The sequence below is a fragment of the Watersipora subatra genome, chromosome 3, assembly GCF_963576615.1.
Source record: "Watersipora subatra chromosome 3, tzWatSuba1.1, whole genome shotgun sequence".
Taxonomy (NCBI): Eukaryota; Metazoa; Bryozoa; class Gymnolaemata; order Cheilostomatida; family Watersiporidae; genus Watersipora; species Watersipora subatra.
Window position 1 is genome coordinate 22,589,731 of NC_088710.1, and position 25,275 is coordinate 22,615,005.

At 35.6% G+C, this 25,275-nt stretch overlaps 1 protein-coding gene across 1 annotated transcript in view; it reads right to left on the bottom strand.

Annotated features, from left to right (window-relative positions):
• Window positions 1-24,559, bottom strand: part of LOC137391277 (uncharacterized) — an 81,444-nt gene extending 56,885 nt beyond the window's left edge. Inside the window, exons 1-7 of the mRNA XM_068077697.1 lie at window positions 24,431-24,559; window positions 21,592-21,651; window positions 17,170-17,218; window positions 16,954-17,075; window positions 15,105-15,167; window positions 12,756-12,901; window positions 11,024-11,086 (exon numbers count right to left, since the gene is read on the bottom strand). Of these exons, the coding sequence (XP_067933798.1) occupies window positions 11,024-11,086; window positions 12,756-12,901; window positions 15,105-15,167; window positions 16,954-17,075; window positions 17,170-17,218; window positions 21,592-21,651; window positions 24,431-24,453 (526 nt within the window). The 5' untranslated portion in view covers window positions 24,454-24,559. The remainder of the gene's footprint in view (window positions 1-11,023; window positions 11,087-12,755; window positions 12,902-15,104; window positions 15,168-16,953; window positions 17,076-17,169; window positions 17,219-21,591; window positions 21,652-24,430) is intronic.
• Between the last annotated feature and the right edge of the window lie 716 nt (window positions 24,560-25,275).

Below are 25,275 nucleotides of genomic sequence, written 5' to 3' on the forward strand. Positions count from 1 at the left end.
GCTTTATAGAGTACCGTACTTTTCCGACTATTAGCCGCTACTTCTATATAAAGGCGTATCTATTCTGCGGTTTTTTTCACCGCTAGGGCGCATTAACGGGAATCACCGGTTAGTACACGCCTCTATTATAATACGTAACCTGCTATTCATCGTAGGGATGGACGATAAATACTGATATGCTAATAGTATGAGTTGTCTTCTCGATATATTGAGTCACCGATAACTCCCAAATATGAGCAGTATAAATAAATTACCGTTTTTGGCGGTCTTTTTTTTTCGATTCGATCGTTAGTTAGTAATCTTTTATTTTGCTGATAACAAAATAACAAAAAGCCTCTATCTGCAGGCATATTATCCAATAAAACGGAAACTGTAGAAGAATCCTGAATGCAAGATAGTAGTGAACAATTCATATTTAGTTTGAGATTATTTGTGTAAAAGTTAAAAGAAAATTTACATGAGAGGATGACTTCTAATAAGTAATGCAGGATAGCTTATACAAAGATAAATTGATTGATATCTCCACTACTTAATAACGTTGGATTTGCCGCTGTTCGTGATAGTGGGTCATGTTCATTTCCTTCAGCAGCCGAGTTACTAATTATTTTCCAGCTACGAGTAGGTCTACTGTAACTTACTATTACAGATCTTTCACGAGTACTCCGAGGGTTGCGATACGCTATTGTGAAAAGAAAGAGAGCAGCTGCTATCGACTTACTGTCACCCTGCATCAGCCATGACCAGCTATACGTCGCCTGCTCAAAAGTAGGCACACGCCGAAAACTGTTTCTTCATACGCCCGACAGAAAAACCAAAAATGTTGTCTATCCGCATGTGTTGCGTTGAACTAAGGGAGAGAGAGGGAGAGAGAGAGAAAGGGAGAGAGAAAGAGCGAGGAGGAGAGGGGGGGAGAGAGAGAGGGAGAGAAGGGGGAGAGAGTGGGAGAGCGAGGAGGAGAGGGAGGGAGAGAGAGAGGGATAGAAAGGGAGAGAAAGAGGGAGAAGAGAGAGGGGAGAAAGGGAGTGAGAGGGGAGAGAGAGAGAGGGAGAGCGAGGAGGAGAGGGGGGGAAAGAGAGCGAGGAGGAGAGGGGGGAGAGAGAGAGAGGGAAGAGGGAGAGAGAGAAAGGGGGAAGAGGGAGGGAGAGAGGGGGAGAGAAGGGGAGAGAGGGGGAAGGGGGAGGGAGAGAGAGAGGGGAGAGAGGGAAAGAGGGAGAGAAGGAAAGAGAGAGGGGGAAGAGAGAGGGAGAGAGAGGGGAAAGACGGAGAGAGGGGAAAGAGGGAGGGAGAGAGGGAGAGCGAGGAGGAGAGAGGGGGGGGGAGAGAGGGAAAGAAAGAGGGAGAGAGAAAGGGGAGAGAGGGAGAGGAGAGAGAGGGGAGAGACGGAGAGAGGGGAAAGAGGGAGAGAAGGAGAGAGAGAGGGAGAGCGAGGAGGAGAGAGGGAGAGAAAGAGGGAGAAGAGGGAGAGAGAGAGGTGAGAGAGGGAGAGAGAGGAAAGAGGGAGAGATGGAGAGGAAAGAGGGAGAGATGGAGAGAGGGAGATGTAACTGCATATTTGGAGTTGTTTTACGGTATGAAAGCCAACTCTCAATAAACCTTATGCTGCCCGTGAATCTGCTCCTGTAGACGGGTAATGCAGCTAGTGAGTATATAATCCATCTGATAGAAACACTGAGAGCACCACCTACTGTCATAAGTATATAATCCATCTTATAGAAACACTGACAGCACCACCTAATGTTATAAGTATATAATCTATCTCATAGAAACACTGAGAGCACCACCTAATGTTATAAGTATATAATCCATCTGCTAGAAACACTGAGAGCACCACCTACTGTTATAAGTATATAATCCATCTCATAGAAACACTGAGAGCACCACCTACCGTTGTAAGTATATAATCCATATCATAGAAACACTGAGAGCACCACCTAATGTTATAAGTATATAATCCATATCATAGAAACACTGAGAGCACCACCTACTGTTATAAGTATATAATCCATCTCATAGAAACACTGAGAGCACCAGCTGCAGTTATAAGGATATAATCCATCTCATCGAAACACTGAGAGCACTACGTACTGTTATAAGTATATAATCCATATCATAGAAACACTGAGAGCACCACCTAATGTTATAAGTATATAATCCATCTGATAGAAACACTGATAGCACCACCTACTGTTATAAGTATATAATCCATCTCATAGAAACACTGAGAGCATCACCTACTGTTATAAGTATATAATCCATCTCATAGAAACACTGAAAGCACCACCTACTGTTATAAGTATATAATCCATCTGATAGAAACTCTGAGAGCATCACCTACTGTTATAAGTATATAATCCATTTAATAGAAACACTGAGAACACCACCTAATGTTATAAGTATATATTCCATCTCATAGAAACACTGAGAGCACCACCCACTGTTATAAATATATAATCCATCTCATAGAAACACTGAGAACACCGCCTAATGTTATAAGTATATAATCCATATCATAGAAACAATGAGAGCACCGCCTACTGTTATAAGTATATAATCCATATCATAGAAACACTGAGAGCACCACCTACTGTTATAAGTATATAATCCATCTCATTGAAACACTGAGAGCACCACCTACTGCTATAAGTATATAATCTATCTCATAGAAACACTGAGAGCACCACCTACAGTTATAAGTATATAATCCATCTGATAGAAACACTGAGAGCACCACCTACTGTTATAAGTATATAATCCATCTGATAGAAACACTGAGAGCACCACCTACTGTTATAAGTATATAATCCATCTGATAGAAACACTGAGAGCACCACCTACCGTTATAAGTATATAATCCATATCATAGAAACACTGGGAGCACCACCTAATGTTATAAGTATATCATCCATCTCATAGAAACACTGAGAGCACCACCTACTGTTATAAGTATATAATCCATATCATAGAAACACTGAGAGCACCACCTACTGTTATAAGTATATAATCCATCTCATTGAAACACTGAGAGCACCACCTACCGTTATAAGTATATAATCCATATCATAGAAACACTGAGAGCACCACCTAATGTTATAAGTATATAATCCATATCATAGAAACACTGAGAGCACCACCTACTGTTATAAGTATATAATCCATCTCATAGAAACACTGAGAGCACCAGCTGCTGTTATGAGGATATAATCCATCTCATCGAAACACTGAGAGCACTACGTACTGTTATAAGTATATAATCCATATCATAGAAACACTGAGAGCACCACCTAATGTTATAAGTATATAATCCATCTGATAGAAACACTGAGAGCACCACCTACTGTTATAAGTATATAATCCATTTCATAGAAGCACTGAGAGCACCACCTAATGTTATAAGTATATAATCCATCTCATAGAAACACTGAGAGCACCAACTACTGTTATAAGTATATAATCCATATGATAGAAACACTGACAGCACCGCCTACTGTTGTAAGTATATAATCCATCTCATAGAAACACTGAGAGCACCACCTACTGTTATAAGTATATAATCCATATCATAGAAGCACTGAAAGCACCACCTACTGTTATAAGTATATAATCTATCTCATAGAAACACTGAGAGCACCACCTAATGTTATAAGTATATAATCCATCTGATAAAAACACTGAGAGCGCCACCTACTGCTATAAGTATATAATCCATATCATAGAAGCACTGAAAGCACCACCTACTGTTATAAGTATATAATCCATCTCATAGAAACACTGACAGCACCACCTAATGTTATAAGTATATAATCCATCTCATAGAAACACTGAGAGCACCACCTACTGTTATAAGTATATAATCCATATCATAGAAACACTGAGAGCACCACCTAATCTTATAAGTATATAATCCATTTCATAGAAACACTGAGAGCACCACCTACTGTTATAAGTATATAATCCATCTCATAGAAACACTGACAGCACCACCTACTGTTATAACTATATAATCCATATGATAGAAACACTGACAGCACCGCCTACTGTTGTAAGTATATAATCCATCTCATAGAAACACTGAGAGCACCACCTAATGTTATAAGTATATAATCCATTTCATAGAAACACTGAGAGCACCACCTACTGTTATAAGTATATAATCCATCTCATAGAAACACTGACAGCACCACCTATTGTTATAACTATATAATCCATATCATAGAAACACTGAGAGCACCACCTAATCTTATAAGTATATAATCCATTTCATAGAAACACTGAGAGCACCACCTACTGTTATAAGTATATAATCCATCTCATAGAAACACTGACAGCACCACCTACTGTTATAACTATATAATCCATATCATAGAAACACTGAGAGCACCACCTACTGTTATAAGTATATAATCCATCTCATAGAAACACTGAGAGCACCACCTAATGTTATAAGTATATAATCCATCTCATAGAAACACTGAGAGCACCACCTACTGTTATAAGTATATAATCCATATCATAGAAACACTGAGAGCACCACCTAATCTTATAAGTATATAATCCATTTCATAGAAACACTGAGAGCACCACCTACTGTTATAAGTATATAATCCATCTCATAGAAACACTGACAGCACCACCTACTGTTATAACTATATAATCCATATCATAGAAACACTGAGAGCACCACCTACTGTTATAAGTATATAATCCATCTCATAGAAACACTGAGAGCACCACTTACTGTTATAAGTATATAATCCATCTCATAGAAACACTGAGAGCACCACCTACTGTTATAAGTATATAATCCATCTGATAGAAACACTGAGAGCACCACCTACTGTTATAAGTATATAATCCATCTCATAGAAACACTGAGAGCACCACCTACTGTTATAAGTAGATAATCCATTTGATAGAAACACTGAGAGCACCACCTACTGTTATAAGTATATAATCCATATCATAGAAACACTGAGAGCACCACTTACTGTTATAAGTATATGATCCATCTCATAGAAACACTGAGAGCACCACCTACTGTTATAAGTATATAATCCATCTCATAGAAACACTGAGAGCACCACCTACTGTTATAAGTATATAATCCATCTCATAGAAACACTGAGAGCACCACCTACCGTTATAAGTATATAATCCATATCATAGAAACACTGGGAGCACCACCTAATGTTATAAGTATATCATCCATCTCATAGAAACACTGAGAGCACCACCTACTGTTATAAGTATATAATCCATATCATAGAAACACTGAGAGCACCACCTACTGTTATAAGTATATAATCCATCTCATAGAAACACTGAGAGCACCACCTACCGTTATAAGTATATAATCCATATCATAGAAACACTGAGAGCACCACCTAATGTTATAAGTATATAATCCATATCATAGAAACACTGAGAGCACCACCTACTGTTATAAGTACATAATCCATCTCATAGAAACACTGAGAGCACCAGCTGCTGTTATGAGGATATAATCCATCTCATCGAAACACTGAGAGCACTACGTACTGTTATAAGTATATAATCCATATCATAGAAACACTGAGAGCACCACCTACTGTTATAAGTATATAATCCATCTGATAGAAACACTGAGAGCACCACCTACTGTTATAAGTATATAATCCATTTCATAGAAGCACTGAGAGCACCACCTAATGTTATAAGTATATAATCCATCTCATAGAAACACTGAGAGCACCAACTACTGTTATAAGTATATAATCCATATGATAGAAACACTGAGAGCACCGCCTACTGTTGTAAGTATATAATCCATCTCATAGAAACACTGAGAGCGCCACCTACTGTTATAAGTATATAATCCATATCATAGAAGCACTGAAAGCACCACCTACTGTTATAAGTATATAATCTATCTCACAGAAACACTGAGAGCACCACCTAATGTTATAAGTATATAATCCATCTGATAGAAACACTGAGAGCGCCACCTACTGTTATAAGTATATAATCCATATCATAGAAGCACTGAAAGCACCACCTACTGTTATAAGTATATAATCCATCTCATAAAAACACTGAGAGCACCACCTACTGTCATAAGTATATAATCCATCTTATAGAAACACTGACAGCACCACCTACTGTTATAAGTATATAATCCATATCATAGAAGCACTGAAAGCACCACCTACTGTTATAAGTATATAATCCATCTCATAAAAACACTGAGAGCACCACCTAATGTCATAAGTATATAATCCATCTTATAGAAACACTGACAGCACCACCTAATGTTATAAGTATATAATCTAACTCATAGAAACACTGAGAGCACCACCTACTGTTATAAGTATATAATCCATCTCATAGAAACATTGAGAGCACCACCTACTGTTATAAGTATATAATCCATATCATAGAAGCACTGAGAGCACCACCTGCTGTTGTAAGTATATAATTTATCTCATAGAAACACTGAGAGCACCACCTAATGTTATAAGTATATAATCCATCTCATAGAAACACTGAGAGCACCACCTACTGTTATAAGTATATAATCCATCTCATAGAAACACTGAGAGCACCACCTACCGTTATAAGTATATAATCCATATCATAGAAACACTGAGAGCACCACCTCATGTTATAAGTATATAATCCATCTCATAGAAACACTGAGAGCACCACCTACTGTTATAAGTATATAATCCATATCATAGAAACACTGAGAGCACCACCTAATGTTATAAGTATATAATCCATTTCATAGAAACACTGAGAGCACCACCTACTGTTATAAGTATATAATCCATCTCATAGAAACACTGACAGCACCACCTACTGTTATAACTATATAATCCATATCATAGAAACACTGAGAGCACCACCTACTGTTATAAGTATATAATCCATCTCATAGAAACACTGAGAGCACCACTTACTGTTATAAGTATATAATCCATCTCATAGAAACACTGAGAGCACCACCTACTGTTATAAGTAGATAATCCATTTGATAGAAACACTGAGAGCACCACCTACTGTTATAAGTATATAATCCATCTCATAGAAACACTGAGAGCACCACTTACTGTTATAAGTATATAATCCATCTCATAGAAACACTGAGAGCACCACCTACTGTTATAAGTATATAATCCATCTGATAGAAACACTGAGAGCACCACCTACTGTTATAAGTATATAATCCATCTCATAGAAACACTGAGAGCACCACCTACCGTTATAAGTATATAATCCATATCATAGAAACACTGGGAGCACCACCTAATGTTATAAGTATATCATCCATCTCATAGAAACACTGAGAGCACCACCTACTGTTATAAGTATATAATCCATATCATAGAAACACTGAGAGCACCACCTAATGTTATAAGTATATAATCCATTTCATAGAAACACTGAGAGCACCACCTACTGTTATAAGTATATAATCCATCTCATAGAAACACTGAGAGCACCACCTACTGTTATAAGTATATAATCCATCTGATAGAAACACTGAGAGCACCACCTACTGTTATAAGTATATAATCCATCTCATAAAAACACTGAGAGCACCACCTACTGTTATAAGTAGATAATCCATTTGATAGAAACACTGAGAGCACCACCTACCGTTATAAGTATATAATCCATCTCATAGAAACACTGAGAGCACCACTTACTGTTATAAGTATATAATCCATCTCATAGAAACACTGAGAGCACCACCTACTGTTATAAGTATATAATCCATATCATAGAAGCACTGAGAGCACCAGCTACTGTTATAAGTATATAATCTATCTCATAGAAACACTGAGAGCACCACCTACTGTTATAAGTATATAATCCATCTCATAGAAACACTGAGAGCACCACCTAATGTTATAAGTATATAATCCATATCATAGAAGCACTGAAAGCACCACCTACTGTTATAAGTATATAATCTATCTCATAGAAACACTGAGGGCACCACCTAATGTTATAAGTATATAATCCATCTCATAGAAACACTGAGAGCACCACCTACTGTTATAAGTATATAATCCATATCGTAGAAGCACTGAAAGCACCACCTACTGTTATAAGTATATAATCCTTCTCATAAAAACACTGAGAACACCACCTACTGTCATAAGTTTATAATCCATCTTATAGAAACACTGACAGCACCACCTAATGTTACAAGTATATAATCTATCTCATAGAAACACTGAGAGCACCACCTACTGTTATAAGTATATAATCCACCTCATAGAAACACTGAGAGCACCACCTACTGTTATAAGTATATAATCCATCTCATAGAAACATTGAGGGCACCACCTACTGTTATAAGTATATAATCCATATCATGGAAGCACTGAGAGCACCACCTACTGTTGTAAGTATATAATCTATCTCATAGAAACACTGAGAGCACCACCTACTGTCATAAGTATTTAATCCATCTTATAGAAACACTGAGAGCACCACCTAATGTTATAAGTATATAATCCATATCATAGAAACACTGAGAGCAGCACCTAATGTTATAAGTATATAATCCATCTCATAGAAACACTGAGAGCACCACCTACTGTTATAAGTATATAATCCATATCATAGAAACACTGAGAGCACCACCTAATGTTATAAGTATATAATCCATCTCATAGAAACATTGAGAGCACCACCTACTGTTATAAGTATATAATCCAAATGATAGAAACACTGAGAGCACCACCTACTGTTATAAGTATATAATCCATATCATAGAAGCACTGAAAGCACCACCTACTGTTATAAGTATATAATCTATCTCTTAGAAACACTGAGAGCACCACCTACTGTTATAAGAATATAATCCATCTCATAGAAACACTGAGAGCACCACTTACTGTTATAAGTATATAATCCATCTCATAGAAACACTGAGAGCACCACCTACTGTTATAAGTATATAATCCATATCATAGAAGCACTGAAAGCACCACCTACTGTTATAAGTATATAATCTATCTCATAGAAACACTGAGAGCACCACCTAATGTTATAAGTATATAATCCATCTCATAGAAACACTGAGAGCACCACCTACTGTTATAAGTATATAATCCATCTCATAGAAACACTGAGAGCACCACCTACTGTTATAAGTATATAATCCATATCATAGAAACACTGAGAGCACCACCTAATGTTATAAGTATATAATCCATCTCATAGAAACACTGAGAGCACCACCTACTGTTATAAGTATATAATCCATCTCATAGAAACACTGAGAGCACCACCTACTGTTATAAGTATATAATCCATCTCATAGAAACACTGAGAGCACCACCTACTGTCATAAGTATATAATTCATCTTATAGAAACACTGAGAGCACCACCTAATGTTATAAGTATATAATCCATCTCATAGAAACACTGAGAGCACCACCTACTGTTATAAGTATATAATCCATCTCATAGAAACACTGAGAGCACCACTTACTGTTATAAGTATATAATCCATCTCATAGAAACACTGAGAGCACCACCTACTGTTATAAGTATATAATCCATATCATAGAAGCACTGAAAGCACCACCTACTGTTATAAGTATATAATCTATCTCATAGAAACACTGAGAGCACCACCTAATGTTATAAGTATATAATCCATCTCATAGAAACACTGAGAGCACCACCTACTGTTATAAGTATATAATCCATCTCATAGAAACACTGAGAGCACCACCTACTGTCATAAGTATATAATTCATCTTATAGAAACACTGAGAGCACCACCTAATGTTATAAGTATATAATCCATCTCATAGAAACACTGAGAGCACCACCTACTGTTATAAGTATATAATCCATCTCATAGAAACACTGAGAGCACCACCTAATGTTATAAGGATATAATCCATCTCGTAGAAACACTGAGAGCACCACCTACAGCTGTTATAAGTATATAATCCATCTGATAGAAACACTGAGAGCACCACCTACTGTTATAAGTATATAATCCATCTCATAGAAACACTGAGAGCACCACCTAATGTTATAAGTATATAATCCATCTGATAGAAACACTGAGAGCACCACCTACTGTTATAAGTATATAATCCATCTCGTAGAAACACTGAGAGCACCACCTACCGTTATAAGTATATAATCCATATCATAGAAACACTGGGAGCACCACCTACTGTTATAAGTATATAATCCGTATCATAGAAACACTGAGAGCACCACCTAATGTTATAAGTATATAATCTATCTCATAGAAACACTGAGAGCACCACCTAATGTTCTAAGTATATAATCCATCTCGTAGAAACACTGAGAGCACCACCTACAGCTGTTATAAGTATATAATCCATCTGATAGAAACACTGAGAGCACCACCTAATGTACAAGGAATCAATCGCTTGTGAGTAATAAACTATCACGAAGTATTCACTGCAGAAAACGAGGGCAAAGACAAGTGGATGGATTTGACCAACCAGAGCATGATAGATGAACTACTACTGTACATAAAATAAGTGCAATCAGCATCGTATTAGTACCTTATATTTAGAAAATGCATTTAAAAGCTGCGCATCACAAATCTTTTACTGTTTTTTATCAAAAAGAAATGAATGATGATGAAAGTTAAAGTCGACTAGGAACCAAGTGAGTTTCTACCATGAACTAATTCTTGTTGATCTATGATAATATATTTATAAAGAGAACGGAGAGTAGTTAGTGTTAAGTGATAACAATCCAATATGATGAAGAAATGACCTTTGACTCATTATGATAAAGACTTGACCTTGGATTCATTATCATAAAGACTTGACCTGGACTCATTATCATAACGACGCGCCCTTACATTGTATTACCTTTTGAAAAAACTTTTTGATAGAAAGTAGAAACAGGGAATATAAACGCAAAAGGAAGTACGAAAGTTTTTAAGCCATCTGCCACCCAGATGGCAACATTTGGAGGCGATCAACTGGTAATGCTGGTAACACAGTGCATAACAAGTCATATTATACTCACCTACAGCATGGCCAGAGATGCACACAACATGTTCAGAAGATTCCAGAAGCTTCACAACATCATCTATATATAATGGAAAACCACTCATTAGTGATAGCAGAATAGGACACAATGTCCATTACACACAACACACATGTGCTTCATACAGCATTAGAATGCATACGGAAAGTTTACAGTTCAAAAATGGTTGTAACTAAGACAACAATGCAGAGAGTAACAACTTTGGTTAACCTTCGAACAAATACAGCTAGCAAAGGTAGAGAAAGCAGCAGTGCTGGCAATGTCTAGAGAACAACTTGGCAATGAATTATAATGCACTCAGTCCTTGAGTGTACCACTGGTTTACCACTGGTACTGAGATATACCGCTTCATCATTGATTGTACCAGTAATCAATTGATACAATCTTATTGAACTAATGAAGTTAGAAGTACCACTTTTTCACTAGTGGTACATCTCAGTACCACTTTATTATTAATACAATCAGTGATGAAGTGGGAATCTCAGTACCACCTCATCACTGGTACAATCAGTAATGAGGAGGTACATCTCCATACCACTTCATTACTGGTACAATCAGTAATGAGGTGATACATCTCAGTACAATCCTGAATTATAATGCACTCAGTCCTTGAGTGTACCACTGGTTTACCACTGGTACTGAGATATACCGCTTCATCATTGATTGTACCAGTAATCAATTGATACAATCTTATTGAACTAATGAAGTTAGAAGTACCACTTTATCACTAGTGGTACATCTCAGTACCACTTTATTATTAATACAATCAGTGATGAAGTGGGAATCTCAGTACCACCTCATCACTGGTACAATCAGTAATGAGGAGGTACATCTCCATACCACTTCATTACTGGTACAATCAGTAATGAGGTGATACATCTCAGTACTGCTTTACCACAGATTGTACCAGTGATGAAGTGGTACATGTCAGTACCACTTTATCATTGATACAGTCAGTGATGAGGTGGTACATCTCAGTACCACCTCATCACTGGTACAATCAGTGGTAAAGCGGTACTGAGATGTACCACTTCATCACTGTTTGTATCAATGATATAGTGGTACTGACACGTACCACTAGTGATAAAGTGGTACTTATGACTTCATTAGTTCATTTTAGTTTTGATCGTTTAGTTTGCCTGAAATATGATGATAAGTACCCTGGAAGTGTAGCGTACCATGAAAGATCATCAATAAATAGTATTTTGGTCAACCTGCGTCTATATTACTTCTGTTCACTTTTTCTGCGATCTGCGATAAAGCACAAACAATATTTTGAAACCTTTCTTCTGTAGTGGCGGTCAAATAGAGGTGTCGTTCAAATAGAGAGTATATACATAATTATATACATAATTATTTTGCAATAGCAGAAGATGGTCGATTAGCGGAAGTGTTAGAGTGTCCATCGACTACACAGCAAGTTATTAAATCGATTACTACAGAAAGCATTATTTTATAGTACCATTTAACCCTGGCTTCGGGCAGACAGACTGACACGGCTCTTATCATTGTAAAAAAGATTAGAATGTGATATCCAATAGAGTAGTCTTATATTCATCTTCTAGAATATTCTAGAATGCTGCTGTCCTTTATGTCAGGCTGTGCAAGCCAAAGGTTATGTTAAAATGACTAGAAACTAAACAAGAATGAGAATCATACAACTTGTAACTTCATTTATAATTCAGCAGTGGGTAAGATGACTTGGGCTAACTTTTAGCATTAGTTCTACCAATATCTTGAGTCGAGAAGGGTTCTTGAAGCTGGTGGGAACTCATCTGGAAGAGCTGCAGCTTTGAGTGCCCAAACAATAGAGTAATAACATCAGGAAACTCTAGACAAGGTATGTGCAACATCAGCCTGTAATACATATGATGATTCAACTAAAGTTACTACTGCCTCCGAATGTCCTTGGACAGGGAGTACCACATAATAGCTCATAGAAAAGTAACACATGAATTAATAATAACACCAAGATAAACCGATTTGCAAAGGAATCAGAAAGTGTGGAAGACTGTCTTAAACATAGGAATTTGTAGCACGAACAAAATATAATGTCTATGAATGACAATCAGGACAGACGTAAAGTAAGTAATCTATCCTACTTTATGGCTTCAAGTTTGATGGCTTTGCCGAATCATTGTTTTTCCCTGACCTTGATTTGTATACGCATATACTGTAACGCACTGTTTTTTCTCGCTGCTAAGGCACGAAAATGGCGGTGCCACAGCAATGAGCTGGTTGATGTCGTCAATAAAAATAAAATTCCAGTAACAGCTGAGATCAAATTTAACTATTGAATGCGATTTGACAATCTCACAATTTTACAGAGACTTTTCTATAAGCCATTTTCGTCATTTTGCTATCCGGATGATGATTGGCTCAAATTTTTTAGCTTTTTAGCATTTACTTAATTTCTTTGATTTTCACTACACTCATATTTCGAAGTTGCATTCTCATTTGTCACTAGAGAATATTGTTACTACATATAACATACTATTATAGATGTATGCCACAGGTAAACGGTTACACATATAGTGATTTCAAAAGTTCAGAAATCTGTTTATGTTCCGAAGTATTACAATTATGGCTGGTACTTCAAAAAATCTATTTTCTATTCCATGGAAATTTCGATTTCACGCGTGGGTCAGTAACTTAATCTTGCGAAGCAGGAGGGATTACTGTACTCTGTGTACTTATTACTGTGTCAATACAAGTGCAGATGAAATACAAAGGAGCTTCAAAGTAAATGTATCTATAAACTAGTTATAGTTAGAAGTTGAACAGGGAGTCTAAAGGCCCATGCATACTATCACTCAAATCAATGTTTAGCCACATGATGGACTGCAATGATTAGCTGTTTTGACATCATCACCAATGATAAGGTGTACCCACACACTAAAGCAATTAGCTGTAGGTGACCGCTAACCAACAACCAATAGAAGTTGTGAAATTGCATTCCTGATATTCCTGGGCCCTTTTTCATCTTTTTAATTATCTGATTACGTAATTCATCACAAGCATAGTTCTTTGCCATGCATGCGAATATGAATTGACACGAATCTTCACAACTGTTGCAATTGGATCCGATGTGGTCAATCAACAACCAATTAAGGTGCTAACAGCTGCAATCATCGGTGTCAAAGTTCAACATGTTAAAAGTCCACCTTCGTCACTAGCAATGATTGCGTTGGCCTCTCATGGCAAAATGATGTCATAGCAGCCCATCGTTGCATAGCTAATCGCTGAATTGAGTGATAGCGCGCACAGACCTTGTGGTTAGCATTGGGATGGGAGCAGACCACAAATAAACATTTCAATACCTTCATTTACTCTCATCCTGTCAAAGATCAGACAAGGATAATATCAGAAGATACTCAAGACACGGCCAGCAGACACTTAAAACATGAACAGGAGACACTTGAGGTATCACCAGGTATCGTCAGGGAACACTCAAAGTATTGTCATGTAAAACTCAAAGGTATCACTAGGTAACATTCAAAGCATCACCAGGCAACACTCAAGGTATTGTCAGGTAACACTCAAGGTATTGCAAGGAGATATTCCTGAGTGATTATTAGATTAACGGTTCCAGACAGAACTTTTAAAGTTTGGCTGTACAATTACTTTGTTTTCTAGACTCATGCAAAAATTAGTTTGTTTACAAATTCAAATTTTTTTTTATAAATAACATATAAACAGACATATTTACTTTGTTTAAAAAATCTAAAAATTATTGCTAATAGCTATCGCTAAACAAGCTGGAAAAACCTAAAATTGGCTATGCTATGTTTTGCATTTGCAAAAGGTAATGGCTGCTGATCGCGCAAACTAAATATCTGCATGAAAAGATAGTTAGGTATAAAAACTGGCCGAGTAACTTTAGAGAATTATTTCACTGACAGAAATCAAATAAATATATCATGCCAATTATTAGATAATCATGGATCCAATAAGGAAAATAACTGGAAGCTTAAAAGCCAAGTAGAGGCAAATGTGAGTGCAATAAGCTGGACCTGTTTGACAAACACAAGCCATCATTTAAAAGGTGTCATACACTAACCTCACAGATATATCTTGACTCAACATGAAACACTTCAGCATCTCTCTACTTTCCAAGTCCCAGATGTGTAGTGGTGGTTAAGAAATGTTCACCAAACAGCAAATAAGTAGCAACAAACAGAAAGATTACGAGAGTCCCAAAGCAAAGGATACAGAAAGTTATAATGTCATGAGTATTAGACGAATATTTTCTATTTTCAAACCAATATTGTTGATGTTGATTATTAAAGGCGATGCCACAGAGATTACAAGGCTAAAGGTGATGCCACAAAGAATACAAGGGTAAGGGTGATGCCACAGAGAATACAAGGGTAAAGGTGATGGCACAGAGAATACAAGGCTAAAAGTGATGCCACAGAGAATACAAGGCTAAAGGTGATGCCACAAAGAATACAAGGGTAAAGGTGATGCCACAAAGAATTCAAGGGTAAAGGTGATGCCACAGAGAATACAAGGGTAAGGGTGATGCCACAGAGAATACAAGGGTAAAGGTGATGCCATAAAGAATACAAGGGTAAAGGTGATGCCACAAAGAATACAAGGGTAAAGGTGATGCCACAGAGAATACAAGGGTAAAGGTGATGCCACAGAGAATACAAGGGTAAGGGTGATGCCACAGAGAATACAAGGGTAAAGGTGATGCCACAGAGAATACAAGGCTAAAAGTGATGCCACAGAGATTACAAGGCTAAAGGTGATGCCACAAAGAATACAAGGGTAAAGGTGATGCCACAAAGAATTCAAGGGTAAAGGTGATGCCACAGAGAATACAAGGGTAAATGTGATGCCTCAGAGAATACAAGGGTAAAGGTGATGTCACAGAGGATACAAGGGTAAAGGGAAGGGAGGGTATTCAAAAGTAAGAGAGGGTATTTAAAGGGAAGGTATTTGAAGAGAAGGGAGGGTATTTAAAGAGAAGGGAGGGTATTTAAAGAGAAGGGAGGGTATTTAAAGGGAAGGAAGGGTACTTAAAGGGAAGGGTATTTAAATAGAAGCGAGTGTATTTAAAGGGAGGGTATTTAAAGGGAAGGAAGGGTATTTAAAGGGAAGGAAGGGTATTTAAAGGGAAGGGTATTTAAAGGAAAGGAAGGATATTTAAAGGAAAGGAAGGATATTTAAAGGGAAGGAAGGATATTTAAAGGGAAGGGAGGGTATTTAAAGGGAAGGGAGGGTATTTAAAGGGAAGGAAGGGTATTTAAAGGGAAGAGAGGATATTTAAAGAGAAGGGAGGATATTTAAAGAGAAGGAGGGGTATTTAAAGAGAAGGAGGGGTATTTAAAGGGAAGGGAGGGTATTTAAAGGGAAGGAAGGGTACTTAAAGGGAAGGGAGGGTATTTAAAGGGAAGGAAGGGTATTTAAAGGGAAGGAAGGGTATTTAAAGGGAAGGAAGGGTATTTAAAGGGAAGGGAGGATAATTAAAGAGAAGGAGGGGTATTTAAAGGGAAGGGAGGGTATTTAAAGGGAAGGAAGGGTATTTAAAGGGAAGGGATAGTATTTAAAGGGAATGGAGGGTATTTAAAGGGAAGGAAGGGTATTTAAAGGGAAGGGAGGGTATTTAAAGGGAAGGGATAGTATTTAAAGGAAAGGGAGGGTATTTAAAGGGAAGGGAGGGTATTTAAAGGGAAGGGAGGGTATTTAAAGGGAAGGAAGGGTATTTAAAGGGAAGGGAGGGTATTTAAAGGGAAGGGATAGTATTTAAAGGGAATGGAGGGTATTTAAAGGGAAGGAAGGGTATTTAAAGGGAAGGCAAAGTATTTAAAGGGAAGGGAGGGTATTTAAAGGGAAGGGAGGGTACTTAAAGGGAAATATGGCAACAAAAGTAAAACATAAGTTAGAGGTAAATAAAGGATATGGTAATGAGACCATCTGTATCAATGCTGACCAGTTTGGTGCACTGCCCAGGGAAATAAATAGATTTTAATAAACTTATAGAAACTTGATGGTTGTAGAGGATGGCTAACTCCCTTCCAGCCTACAATGTTTGTATATGCTATGTTTAAATTACCCATAATTAAAGCTTTTGAACTGTTAACATACAAGATCTCAGCCCTAATGCAATTACATACCAGAATATCCCAAATAACCACTTTCCCAGATACAAGTCCTGCAGCAAGCCTACAATTAAAAAAAAGTCGACTGATGGTAAACCGTTTCTGAAAATACTACACGGTAAAGCCATGCATTATTAGTAGCAACCTTTGTAAATATTGATATAATAAATGGTGTTTAGTACCTTGAGAGATTCAATAATTAAATTTTTATGAATATTCAATTTCACTTTAAATCGCGTAGTAGTCACACAAATAATCAGTCAAACATTTTGAACAACTCATAGAGATTCATCAGAATAACTTATCTAACTCACTCCTAGTGTGATCCTCTAACCGCTAGTAGTGATCATGCTACATGAGCTGTGATAACTATGATGATGTTTAACCATTTTTGACACAATCTTTACTATAATAATATCTGTCTATCTGACACCACACTAAGAGCATTATGAAAAAAGATCGCCTCACACAGGAATCAAACCGCAGGCATTGGATTAAAAAGCAAGCATGCTACCACTACCCCACTCAGTCACCTTACCACTTCATGGGATAATTATGCACATACTGATTACTCATGACGATCTCTCACAGCACATGAGACTGGTAAGTATACTAATTATCTTAATATAAACACCATGTAGCAATTTACATGTATATCAATGATCAAGAAGGCTTGCCTTGGCATCAGAGTAAGTGGCAAATTGATGCGTGTGCAAACTTTCTGATATTGATAACACAAGATCGACTACAAACACTGGCAGGAAGTTTTGAACAGCATACCAATCTCTTGCCCCTCAGATATGGAACAAAATTTATACACTGAAGGCAGTAGACAACAAGGAATGATGAACAATAAAGATTAGCCGTAAAGAAAACCATAAACCATAGATATATTAAACAATAAACCACAGATATAGTAAACCATAAACCATAGATATAGTAAACCCTAAACCATAGCTATAGTAAACCCTAAACCATAGCTATAAGAAACCATAAACCGTAGATATAGTAAACCATAAACCATAGATATAGTAAACCATAAACCATAGATATAGTAAACCATAAACCATAGATATAGTAAACCATAAACTATAGATATATTAAACCATAAACCATAGATATAGTAAAGCATAAACCATAGATATGGTAAACCATAAACCATAGATATAGTAAACCATAAACCATAGCTATAGTAAACCATAAACCGTAGATATAGTAAACCATAAACCGTAGATACAGTAAACCATAAACCGTAGATATAGTAAACCAAAAACCATAGATATAGTAAACCATAAACCATAGATATAGTAAACCCTAAAACCATAGCTATAGTAAACCATAAACCGTAGATATAGTAAACCATAAACCGTAGATACAGTAAACCATAAACCATAGATATAGTAAACCATAAACCATAGATATAGTAAAGCATATACCATAGATATAGTAAACCATAAACCATAGATATAGTAAACCATAAACCATAGATACAGTAAACCATAAACCATAGATACAGTAAACCATAAACCATAGATATAGTAAAGCATAAACCATAGATATAGTAAACCCTAAACCATAGCTATAGTAAACCCTAAACCATAGCTATAGTAAATCATAAACCGTAGATATAGTAAACCATAAACCGTAGATACAGTAAACCATAAACCGTAGATATAGTAAAGCATAAACCATAGATACAGTAAACCATAAACCATAGATATAGTAAACCATAAACCATAAACCATAGATATAGTAAACCATAAACCATAGATATAGTAAACCATAGATATAGTAAACCCTAAACCATAGCTATAGTAAACCCTAAACCATAGCTATAGTAAATCATAAACCGTAGATATAGTAAACCATAAACCGTAGATACAGTAAACCATAAACCGTAGATATAGTAAAACAAAAACCATAGATATAGTAAACCATAGATTTAATAAACCATAAACCATAGATATAGTAAACCATAAATCATAGATATAGTAAACCATAAACCATAGATATAGTAAACCATAAACCATAGATATAGTAAAGCATAAACCATAGATATAGTAAAGCATAAACCATAGATATAGTAAAGCATAAACCATAGATATAGTAAAGCATAAACCATAGATACAGTAAACCATAAACCATAGATATAGTAAACCATAAACCATAGATATAGTAAACCCTAAACCATAGCTATAGTAAACCATAAACCATAGATATAGTAAACCATAGATATAGTAAACCCTAAACCATAGCTATAGTAAACCATAAACCATAGATATAGTAAACCATAGATATAGTAAACCATAAACCATAGATATAGCAAACCATAAACCATAGATATAGTAAACCCTAAACCATAGATACAGTAAACCATAAATATAGTAAACCATAAACCATAGATATAGTAAACCATAAACCATAGATATAGTAAACCCTAAACCATAGCTGTAGTAAACCATAAACCATAGATATAGTAAACCATAGATTTAGTAAACCATAAACCATAGATATAGTAAACCATAAACCTTAGATATAGTAAACCATAGATTTAGTAAACCATAAACCATAGATATAGTAAACCATAAACCATAGATTCAGTAAACCATAAACCATAGATATAGTAAACCATAAACCATAGATATAGAAAACCATAAACCATAGATATAGTAAAGCATAAACCATAGATATAGTAAACCATAAACCATAGATACAGTAAACCATAAACCATAGATATAGTAAACAATAAACCATAGATATAGTAAAGCATAAACCATAGATATAGTAAAGCATAAACCATAGATATAGTAAACCATAAACCATAGATATAGTAAAGCATAAACCATAGATATAGTAAACCATAAACCATAGATACAGTAAACCATAAACCATAGATACAGTAAACCATAAACCATAGATATAGTAAACAATAAACCACAGATATAGTAAACCATAAACCATAGATATAGTAAACCATAAACCATAGATATAGTAAGGGTTTACTATATCTATGCTTTTTACAGAGCACAGAAAACAGAACAAACAACGAGAAAAGCGCCCACACAGCAGCTGAACTAGAGCCCCTCACATAGGAAGGTTCTGTTGAGTGAAGGAGTCCAAGTAACCGTAAGGTCAAAACATAGCATTTCATTGATTCAACACACTTTATTGATTTTTGAAGCGATTCAGATATTCAAATATTGCAATCGCTTCAAATCAGGTCTCAAGCAACACATCCTTGATTCACTCAAATAGTGATTGTGTACTTTTTACCATTTACATAAATCAACTAACTACTAACCAGGGTCCAGCGCCATGACTATCCAGGGTCCAGCTATTCTAATGAGCATTTGGGTCCTCATTGCACAATTTTTTTTCTGTTTCTCTCTGCCATGTCATTGTTTTCAATGAAATAAAACAAACAACATATTTACCTGCGATTGTCTATCACCCAGACACACTCAACACTCTCTTGTGCATCAAATATTTTGATATCGTTATAGTATGGATTTGGCCTCCTAATCCGCAAATGGTATGTGCTAAATGTAGAGTGTACCATTAACAGCACAAAGTAGTGACATGACACCTGACTACTTTGCATCATGTCACTGCGTATATACTTTTCAATAGTGAGCTCTAGTGAAGGCATACGACAGTGTTGAATCACTAGAAATTGTCACCAATTTTGACTTTTTTTCAAAAGGCCATCAATTTGATTCTACAATTATAGTCATGATACAATATATATTATTTAATACTAATCATATAAAATATATATAATATATACTATATCTACTATTATAGGTAATAATTTAGTACTTCCAACTCACATACAACTGTTTAGTATGGAGTGCCGGTTCAAGAATCTTAGATTCTGATATCATAAGTACAACAGATATAAGTTTATAACAATATAAGTTCTTGTGTAGTAGATTTGACTACATAAACAATTGCATAAACTAGATTCTCTCTTTGACCCTCTGTCGAATTGTTAACATTATAAACATTTTATTGTAGTCTGTGTACTCGACTTAGTGTATTGTAGGAGTTGTCCTACCATGTGTTGTTGGTGAAGATAACTCCATCTACTACTACTCGGGTATTAACAAAATCTTTTCACAAAAACATATATAACTTATGTATTTGCCTACAATGGTAAACCTTTAGTTTAAATACAAGAACCAGCCAATTGCAAACTTTCACGAACAAATGACACCTATGAAAAATAGGATTCACTTGTCTAAAATCTAAGATAATTTAACTCCATACATATACTATGTTTGTAGTTTTTGAAATAGTCAGGCATTATAAATCCCTAGAAATAATTATAAACCGAATTATTCATAAACCACACTTACTAGTGATACATCTCATTTTGTGTAACATTAAATATATATCACAATGAATGGCAAGTATTAAAACTACTTAAAATGATACCTGTTCCAGCAAACGCCCTCTCTGATTGGCTGATTTGGATTTGTTTGCGTCTTCTTGCGACTGAAAAAGGAGAATAAATTATGACACAAAGTCCGTGTAAACAAACTCATTCCAAGCTTATCAGCATAAAATACAGGTAGTTGCCTCCTCGTGTCAAGCACTATAAGTATTGCTTACCATAAATTAACAAGCAATGACCTAATACCCATGATATAAGTTCAACAGGCTGAACTTATATCATGGCCAACAAAGTTTATGTGTATGAATAAGACAAACGCTATATTAACCTATAGATTTGTAAAGATTTCCACATGAAACTACAGGAATTTAGAGAAAAAGTTAGTTTAGTACGCTGTTATGCACTTGGTAGTATACATTGTATTGCCCACAGATGACAGGATTGTCATGCCTAAATTATTCAGTTCCATCAAATTTAAGCTGCAAGGTTGAAGATTAGCAAAGTCTATTCCTCCCATTAAAATCTTATCAACTATTATAATTGATACAATAATAATAATAATATAAACAGCTATTTCAACTAATTAGAAATGATATAAGAAATGGAAACCTTTAAATACACCACAAAGTTAGACGCATTACGTCAGGTTTCAATTTGACACTATTGCAAAACCTCGTAAGTTTAAAGGCAAGTTTTATCTCCTAAAGTTTATAACTGTAAGAGATAAAACTTGCATTACGCTGATCACTGTAGTGATGATCAGACTGTAGTGTGAGCATTTCTTTGAAAACATCATTCTAGTGATTAAAATTATGGATATATCAGGAATAATGATTGGCTTAAAGAAATATCCTCGAGGTGTCAATATATCCTCAATTTAAATAATAAATACGCCCACGTCCAAACCAAGCTTCATGTGAATAGTACAAGCAACACATAAAATACTAATATACAGTACTAGGTGAGTATCAATTACCAATATGGTTTTTGTATCTTTTTATCCACATGCTAAACAGAATAGCGTAAGGGCGTTATTAAAAGACTATTATATTATGGTCTACGGATCTAGTTTTACAAGTGGCAGGAGAGATACAGTAAAACTTCAGATTTTTACTGTAATCCTTACCAAAAGGCTGTTTTAAAAAGCGATTTGTTCAAAATCCAGTTATTTAAATTGAAAACTACATTCCCATTATAATCAATGTAAAATAATTTTAAACCATTCTAAATCTAGAAAATAGCTTTTTCAAACAATTTTTATGGTTTAAACAATAAACTGTACGCGTGTAATAAGAAAGCTGGTCATATGTGAAATACAATGATCATCTCATAAAAATCTATGAATAGACTAGAACAGATTGTGGAATGTACCATATACTGCTGTATCTGTAGCTGGTCATACCTCATCTTCGTTTACTCAAAGTCTTGTCAACTGTTTACCATAAATAAAAAAATATAGAAATAGACTGCGATTTATTTTTTTAAAAAATTCCTATATTAGATCATAAACATTACATCAACATTCCCTTCATTTCGTTTTAGCAATTTTTATATAAACTTTAAAGTAGCGAAAGCTCGCCTATGCTCAGGTTGCAGATATAACACATTCAATGAAGGAGTGTGTGACATAAAACAGCACAACAGAAACGTTCCATTTCTGCCAATCGTAACATCAAAACAATTAAGGTGGCGACATAATCCATGCTATGGTAAGATGAAATATAATAATCAGAAAAAATTGTAGAAACGTTAATAAAAGGATATAGTTAAGCATTGTATCAAAGATTGTGCGTCTAAAATGGCCCACCTAAAAAAATGTATTTTTGACACGAATCAATTACAACTGCTCACAATAGAGGCTGAATACTTAAGGTATTCAGGTTCACTCAGCTTTTGGTTCGCTCCAAAGGTGACATTTTTGTCAAAGTTCAAGGTGTGAAGGATCTCGAATTTTCTGGTGGAAATCCGATTTGGATGATATCAGAAACGTTTGAAAGTCAAGGTATAATTGTACTTTACTAATATCTCATTAGCTGCACTGTGTGCTCAAATGTATACTAGACAACTTAGGTTTTACCAAATATATTATAAGCAATTCTGGTTCCAGATTATACGTTGCAGTCCGGTTCCAAGACGTGTAAAAGGTTAACCTTATTCTAGTTCTGAACTGAACTGGAACATTATTTAGCTAATGCATTTAAACTAGGAAATTTTGACAGTGATGCATGTAGAATGCCTTACACCATTTAATATCAAGAGAAGATATATGCTAGATTAAACTTTTTATCAGATACTCACCAGAGAACTAGAATCCAAGACATTTTCAAAAAACTCTGCTCAAATGTATACTAGACAACTTAGGTTTTACCAAATATATTATAAGCAATTTTGGTTCCAGATTATACGTTGCAGTCCGGTTCCAAGACGTGTAAAAGGTTAACCTTATTCTAGTTCTGAACTGAACTGGAACATTATTTAGCTAATGCATTTAAACTAGGAAATTTTGACAGTGATGCATGTAGAATGCCTTACACCATTTAATATCAAGAGAAGATATATGCTAGATTAAACTTTTTATCAGATACTCACCAGAGAACTAGAATCCAAGACATTTTCAAAAAACTCTGCTCAAATGTATACTAGACAACTTAGGTTTTACCAAATATATTATAAGCAATTTTGGTTCCAGATTATACGTTGCAGTCCGGTTCCAAGACGTGTAAAAGGTTAACCTTATTCTAGTTCTGAACTGAACTGGAAAATTATTTAGCTAATGCATTTAAACTAGGAAATTTTGACAGTGATGCATGTAGAATGCCTTACACCATTTAATATCAAGAGAAGATATATGCTAGATTAAACTTTTTATCAGATACTCACCAGAGAACTAGAATCCAAGACATTTTCAAAAAACTTTGATAAGGTTCTCTTTAACTTCTGCATCTGTTATCTTTAGAGAGCTTACATCAAGTACATGTAGCATTAGTAGCTCTTTGAAGATGAAATTTTCAACCTAAAAAGTCATAAGTACCAAACCTATGATAGCAATCTGAGACATCTTATGACAACAAAAATTATCATAACTTGTAAAGAAGCCATGTACATTCATTCTGGTCATACCTAAATGGCTCTGAAAAGTCTATTAACAATTATGGCATTGGCAAGAATAGGCAGTTAGTAAGCAGAAAAATGTTAGCTATTTGGCAGGGTTGGCTCGGCAAAAACCAAGCGGTTTAAACCAGCCAAAAAAACCTGTTTGCAAACTAATATTTCATTTAGTGAGTTCAAGCCAAAGTATTTGGATTGGCAGAATTCAGTTCATCAAGTTTCTGTTTTGAAAAGTTAAAGCAGTGCCTAGAATTTCCAACATGCCTCACACAAAAAAAAAGAATCCTGTTTGGCAGTTTTTCACCCGAACTGCAGAAGGCAAAGGTTTCAAGGCAAAATGTAATAAGTGCGTTGTTGTAATGTGAGGTAACGCAGATAAGCTTAAAACACACGTAGCAAATGTCAAGCTGTTCTTCACTACCACACAACTAATCACTGGGAATCAGCATGATTTAGCATAATTGTGTGCTTTAGCCTGGGTGAATCCCAAGTTTCCATTGCATATTCCAGCAACAGTCTACACGAGAAGAGGTATGCTACATACTTTACTTTGGGGGAGCTTGAAATAGTACAAGTTCTATCAATCCAAGCATCCTAGTTGCTTTTAACACACAGTT